The 6,839-nt window shown below is 57.4% G+C and overlaps 1 protein-coding gene across 1 annotated transcript; it reads left to right on the plus strand.

Annotated features, from left to right (window-relative positions):
- The first annotated feature begins 1,793 nt into the window (after nucleotides 1-1,793).
- On the plus strand, nucleotides 1,794-6,489 carry LOC122756620 (protein VASP homolog). Its single transcript, XM_044006711.1, has 3 exons — nucleotides 1,794-1,960; nucleotides 3,547-4,247; nucleotides 6,194-6,489. The coding sequence occupies exons 1-3, from the start codon at nucleotides 1,794-1,796 to the stop codon at nucleotides 6,487-6,489; spliced, it is 1,164 nt and encodes a 387-aa protein (XP_043862646.1).
- Nucleotides 6,490-6,839: the final 350 nt, after the last annotated feature.

The raw sequence follows: 6,839 nt of genomic DNA on the forward strand, positions 1-6,839 counted from the left end.
ATAAATTTGGTGGGACGAACAAACAAACTCTCTGAGCTAGCCGTTGCAATTCGTAGCGAGCAGAAACAAAGAAATCAGTTCGTTACATCTGGCGCCAACCGTGATTGTCCTGGCCAAAAGAACTGATGCGGGAAATCGTAGCTATACAGCCTGAAGAGGGATGACTTTTCCGCAATAGCGGCCCTAGGCATTAAGTTGGAAGGGTTCGTCTGACCACAGACGAGCCCGAAACGGTCGCCATACTGGAGGCGTTGGAAAGGAGTACGCAAGGAGACCGGCCCCGGAAGTCAAAGTCACCGGCGTGAAGTCTGATGAGGAGCCTCGATGTCCACAGCATGATGAGCGGGAGCAGACCCGAAAGGCAGGAAACCGGGAGTGCGCTAGCCGCGAGAGAAGGGAGATGCGGGGAGTCCAGCCGCGATCCGCGAGACATCGCAAGAGTAGCCCCTCCGGATTACGCGAAGGTGGCGTAACAGGTGCGGGAGTGGAGCTTCCTACGACGGTCACGACAAGCCATTATAGTTCATGGAGCAGGTGGAGTGGTCAGCTATGACGTACGGCCTGGATATAAACCAAATCCCACAAGCGATGCCGGAGCTGCTGAAGGGCAGGGCCCTAAAGTGGTTCATCGCCAACAACAAATTCTGGGAGACATGGGCAGAGTTTATCCACTGCTTCCGGGAATTTTCCCTGCCCAGAGGCTTCATGACGAAGCTGGCAGACCAGGTCAGGCAGAGGAAGCAGCGGCATGGCGAGTGCTTCAAAGATTATATGGTGGGCATGCAGACCCTAATGCGGCCTTTGGGGATGTCCCAAAAAGAGATCTTGGAGAGGATAAGGGAAAACAGCACTCCAGCTCTACGAATGTTTGTCCGCCCATACGAGTGCCGCCACCTGGATGCTCTGATGGCCCTGGCCGACAAATTCGAGGAACTGGACTCCCAAAGGGAGCGGTTCGAGTCAGAGTGGACCCACAGAGCCCACCACCAGCGCGATTTCCCTAGAGGGGAACAGCACGCGGTGTGCAGAAGGTGCCAAGAGGACCCCCAGGACCATCGAGGCACGAAACGAACGGGCGAGGGCCAGACCGGGAGAGGTGGGGGTTTGTATTAAACCCAGCACAAGCCTGCCATAGGTGCGGAAGCCAGGATCACTGGATGCGGGAATGTCGGACGTCCGGGAGAATCGGCCCGAAGACCGCAGAGTGCTGCCCAAGATCGGGAAACGCCACGCGACCCCAGCCTCAGAGGGGCAACCAGGGTTCGCAAGGTGCTGCCCCTCAAAATTAATGGGCAAGCTAAAGGCGGAAGAAAGGCAACTGTCCGCCACAGTGCTAATAGACGGAATGGAAATTAAGGCCACGATGCACACCGAGGCCACAGCGAGCTTTATTAGCGAAGAGTTGGCGGACAGGTTGCGGGCTGTGGGAGAGGTCGTATCCACGAGAAGAGAAGTGCGGATGGCTGATGGACGGTATGAGGAGGTCACATCGCTGCTCGAAGTGGACGTAGGACTGGGAGAGAGGACCGTAAGAATGTAACTGCTAATCCTCCATAACATCATCGACGCCCTTTTACTGGGATGGGATTTCCTAACGAAAGTTGGAGGGTCTAAGCGCAACGATACCAGCGGGACAGGTGGTTTGAAGCAGTGCACGCGAGAAGCTGTCAGTGGCAATCGTGGAGAGGACGACCGACTTTGCGGAGGAAGATATTGACGGCTTCCTGAAGGCAGAGCTAGCAGAGTTGGGAAGAGTCCAAGGGACGTCAACGGTGGCGGTGCACAGAATCACGATGAAAGACGATCAACCGGTCAAACAGCGCTACTACCCGAAGAACCCGAAGATGCAGGTGGAGATCAACGCCAAGGTCGACGAGTTACTACAAACAGGGTGCATCGAACCGTCTAGGGGCCCGTACAGCTCTCCCATAGTGATGGTGAAAAAGAAGACGGGTCAATGGTGTTTGTGTGTAGATTTCCGCCAGAGAAGGAGTGTTTAGCGATAGTGTGCGCTGTCAGGATATTAAGACCGTACCTGGAAGGCTACCATTTCAAAGTGATAACGGATCACATGGCCCTGAAGTGGCTGAACAGCATTGGAGCTCCACCAATTCGACCTCGAATTTTCATACAGAAAGGGCAAGCTGAACATCGTCGCAGACGCCCTGTCCAGACAGCCGCTGCAGGAAACTAGCCGCAGGATAACGGCGAAGGAAGAAGGGCAACCGGACGAGCAGCAGGAATGCAGGGGGGTAGATGAGATGCGGAGGAAAATAAAGCAGGATCCCCAAAAATACCCAGACTACCTAGAGGAGGCCAATTGTATAAGCCCATTCCGCACCGGGCAGGAAACGAGGATGTGGTGTCATGGAAGCTGTGTGTACCAACCAGGGAGAGGCAGCGCGTCATGGCCGAGAACCACGGCAGGTCGACGGCAGGACACCTGGGAAGTCGGAAGACAATGGCGAGGGTGGCAGACAGGTACCACTGGCCAGGAATGCACTGAGACGCCAGAAGGTACGTGCGGAACTGCGAGAGCTGCATGAAATACAAGCCCAACCAGCTGCAAGCAGCCGGAAACCCAAGGCGTGGAAACCCAAGGTGGGAGAAACTGTATGGGCCAAAGAGCACCACCTGTCAAAAGCAGCTGAGGGCTTCGCGGCAAAGCTGTCACCAAGGTTCGACGGGCCTTTCAAAATAAAGAAATTCACGTCACCGGTAATTTGTATATTGGAACACGCAACAACAAGGAAAAAAAATCGGCTCATATTAGCGACTTGAAGGCGGGAAGCGCAGGCGCCGGCGGTCCAGAAGACAACGAGAGCGACAAAAACCCTTTCACGAAGAAGGCGGGAAGACGATACAGGGTATCGAAAAGTCGAAAGTCGCAGATAAACACACACACACACACACACACACACAAAAGGCCCATTGGAGGCGCGAGAGCGGGACAGGGTGGGTACACAGCCGGAAACCGTTAACGGCTAACCACACAGTTGCGAATTCCGTGAGGCAGTACACGGAGGAATCCCGTTACTGCTACAGGCCCCGCGGAATAACGGCCGGAAGGAGCAAATCGAAAACCGAGTTTCGTCGCGGCGGAAAAAGCGAAATTCGGTCTTTTTGAAATCAAGTCGGCAGGATGACCACACGCAACGCGCAGAACAACCGGGAGCGTGAGGGAGACCGGCACTGGGGAACAGCCCGGAGCGATATGGAGGGCGGATGTTGAGTCCTATCCCCATCCCCGGTTCCGGAGACACGGAGGAATGCCCGACACGGAGCTGTCGGAGGAGGATGCGATGGCCGAAGGCCAGTGGCGTACGTGTCCCTCTCTTCGGAGAGTGAGGAGGACGACGGGGTGAGACCGTTACCCCCGGTGGTGTGCTCGAAGAGGACGAACGAGGTCGGAGCGCGATGGCGAGGATGGCCTACCGCAGCGTGTGGCGGGTGACGCAGGGCCACGGGCGGATCCGTCTAGGAGACGCGATGCCGTCGGAAGATCTGCGGGAGATGCGCGAACTCGACGCGCGGAACGCCACGCAGCCGCCGCCAAGGCCGCGTGGCAGAACGCCTGTCGGAGTGGAAGGAGGAGGAGGCGCTGTGGGTACCACACTCACCGTCGTCGTTGCCACAGTCGCCATCGCGGCAGCCATCGTTGCCACCGACACCACCGCCGACACCAGCCGCAGCCGCCACGCCGGAGCCGCAACACCGAGAGATGCCGCAGCCACCGACGCCGATGCCGCAGCCGCAACCACAGCCGCCACCGGCGCAGCCGCAGCCACCACCACCACCACGCACGCCGACACCGCCGCCAGAACCACCGACGCCGCCGCCACCGCGCACACCGACGCCGCCACCACAGGATGAGGAGGGGCCCCGGTGCGAGCGGCAACAGTCCTGGGAAGTGGACCAGGCGCACGTCGCGAAGATGCTGCGCAGAATCAGCATGGGTGGCCCCCGGTGGCACCAGCAGACGGTGACGTGGACGTGGCCCGCACCAGCGGAGGACACGCCGGAGGTGGGCGCGGTCGGGTGGAGCCGGTCGAGCACGGGCGCGCGCGACCCGCCGAGCTCGCGTCCGGACGGAGGACGAAGGCCCGGAGGAGAACCCGGAGAAGGGTCCGTGGGTGTGGCCCGCACCACCACCACCGAAACTCGCGCGGCAGGAATCATGCCCGAGGCGAGACAAGGCAAGGGTCTATGTGCCCCAATTAAGGAAGAAAAACAAAAGCGAGAAACGAGTTGTTTGGACAGGGAGGGCAAGGGCACAGACATTGCTCACATAAAAAAAAGGAGGTGTGAAGTCATCTGCAGCAGCAAACAGGCACGCGGGCCAGCAAAAGGACGCGGGGCCAGGCACGCGGGACAGCAAACGGACGCGGCGCCAGGCACGCGGGCCGGCAAGTCGAGGGTGCCGCAGGCGCCGAAACGAGGAAGAAGGCCTCCAGGGCGCTTGGGGCCAGGGGCAGCCGCCCGGAGCATGCAGGGCGGTCATCAGTGGATCCCTGCAGAAGGGCCTCCAGGGTGCCTGTGTCCAGGCCAGCAACCCCGGAGCATCAAGGGGCATCACGTCGTGTTCGAGGAGCTAGAAACAAAGAGAGGATGAGTAAAGATGGCGACTTTACGCAAAAATCCGCAACTTACCTCCATTGAGCTGCAACTCCGAGATCCACGTGCTTGGAGAAAATCGGGATGGGGGCGCTACGATAATAGCGGTCGATCGATAGTAAGATCGATAGGGAACAAAAAAAAAACTGGATTTTATATTGGTTTTCAACACGCTGTCACACTATTGACAGCAATCGGCACGACATCGGAACATCGGAATATCAAGTGGCAACGCCGGTCACCAACACCGATAGCTCGAGATGTCGAATGACAGGGTCTACTAGGCTGAGGCTGCCGGGCTGAGATCAAGGAGGCGCAGGTCGACGTTAGGAATGAGGAACGACACAGTTCGAGGATCAAGATGCCACGTCGAGATGCTGAAAGACATGGTCGAATAGGCTGAGACATGAAGGCTGCGATCAGGAAGGCGCAAGGATGTTCAAGATGCCAAGTCAAGACGCTGAACGACGGAGTCTAATAAGCTGCGACTGCCATACTGATAACGAAGGGCGCACGGTCGACGAGAGGAGAACGTGGAAGCTGCCTAAGCAAGCAGACACCAAAGCGAAGGACCGCCGGAAGCAACATCCTTTTCAAAACTTCCGAAGAAAGGGGGAGATGTGAGGAGTCTTAAAACTCCCCACAAATCCGGGTGCAGGAGATCGGCATAGCAACAGCGAAGACGGCCGGAATGCGAGAAGAGGCAAGGTCGGTCAGGTCAAACGGTAAACAATGGACCTTGGACCCCGGCAAAGCGGAGAGACCGTGAACTAACGGTACCGCTCTGGATCTTGGACTCGAACCGGCCAAGGGCACATAGGTCAAACGGTAACGGTGCGGACTTTGGACAAGCACAAAGTGGACGCACCGTGAACTAACGGGTAAAGACCAGCGAAGGACGAGCGAACACCAGGACCTAGCGTGGTCAGAAAGGGACGGTGGAGTCAGTGGTCGCAACAGTGGTTCGGAGAGGATCGCTAGCTTATCTCACGGACGATACACCCTGCCCCATAACATCCTAAGCCCCGGTCGAGCCCGCAGGTAACCCTTCGACAAGGGCGACAAGTGCCTGGCGTACGCAGGAAGGGACGGTCGAGTCAGTGGTCGGCAAAGGTGGTTCGGGGAGGATCACTAGCTTGTCTCACGGACGATACACCCTGTCGCCATAACATCCTAAGCCCCAGGCGAGCCGGTACGGATCCGCCATCTGAAGGGACGCAGGACGACGAAGAAAGACAGCGAAGGAGCAACGACGCGCATCCGACGGCGAGGGTCACTGGATTCTTTTCAGCAAGTGACACTGAATAAAGGTGGTTTAAATCTGAAATTCTGTCTTCTTCTTGGTCGGGCAATCGCACAAATCATAAATTTGGTGGGACGAACAAACAAACTCTCTGAGCTAGCCGTTGCAATTCGTAGCGAGCAGAAACAAAGAAATCAGTTCGTTACATCTGGCGCCCAACCGTGATTGTCCTGGCCAAAAGAACTGATGGGGAAATCGTAGCTATACAGCCTGAAGAGGGATGACTTTTCCGCAATAGCGAGCGCCCTAGGCATTAAGTTGGAAGGGTTCGTCTAGAATATGCGAAAGACGAGACCACAGACGAGCCCGAAACGGTCGCCATACTGGAGGCGTTGGAAAGGGAGTACGCAAGGAGACCGGCCCCGGAAGTCAAAGTCACCGGCGTGGAAGGTCTGATGAGGAGCCTCGATGTCCACAGCATGATGGAGGCCAGCGAGAGCAGACCCGAAAGGCAGGAAACCGGGAGTGAACGGCTGGAAAGCAGCCGCGAGAGAAGGGAGATGCGGGAGTCCAGCCGCGATCCGCGAGACATCGCAAGAGTAGCCCCTCCGGATTACGCGAAGGTGGCGTAACAGGTGCGGGAGTGGAGCTTCCGGTACGACGGTCACGACAAGCCATTATAGTTCATGGAGCAGGTGGAGTGGTCAGCTATGACGTACGGCCTGGATATAAACGAAATCCCACAAGCGATGCCGGAGCTGCTGAAGGGCAGGGCCCTAAAGTGGTTCATCGCCAACAACAAATTCTGGGAGACATGGGCAGAGTTTATCCACTGCTTCCGGGAATTTTCCCTGCCCAGAGGCTTCATGACGAAGCTGGCAGACCAGGTCAGGCAGAGGAAGCAGCGGCATGGCGAGTGCTTCAAAGATTATATGGTGGGCATGCAGACCCTAATGCGGCCTTTGGGGATGTCCCAAAAAGA

The sequence above is a fragment of the Drosophila santomea genome, unplaced genomic scaffold, assembly GCF_016746245.2.
Source record: "Drosophila santomea strain STO CAGO 1482 unplaced genomic scaffold, Prin_Dsan_1.1 Segkk77_quiver_pilon_scaf, whole genome shotgun sequence".
Classification (NCBI taxonomy): domain Eukaryota; kingdom Metazoa; phylum Arthropoda; class Insecta; order Diptera; family Drosophilidae; genus Drosophila; species Drosophila santomea.

Coding starts and splice junctions, on each gene's coding strand:
- LOC122756620 (XM_044006711.1), top strand. CDS start 1,794: ATGAAAGACGATCAACCGGTCAAACAGCGCTACTACCCGAAGAACCCG. Junction 1,961..3,546: donor AAAAAGAAGACGGGTCAATG/GTGTTTGTGTGT, acceptor AACGCCACGCAG/CCGCCGCCAAGGCCGCGTGG. Junction 4,248..6,193: donor AAAACAAAAGCGAGAAACGA/GTTGTTTGGACA, acceptor GGGTTCGTCTAG/AATATGCGAAAGACGAGACC.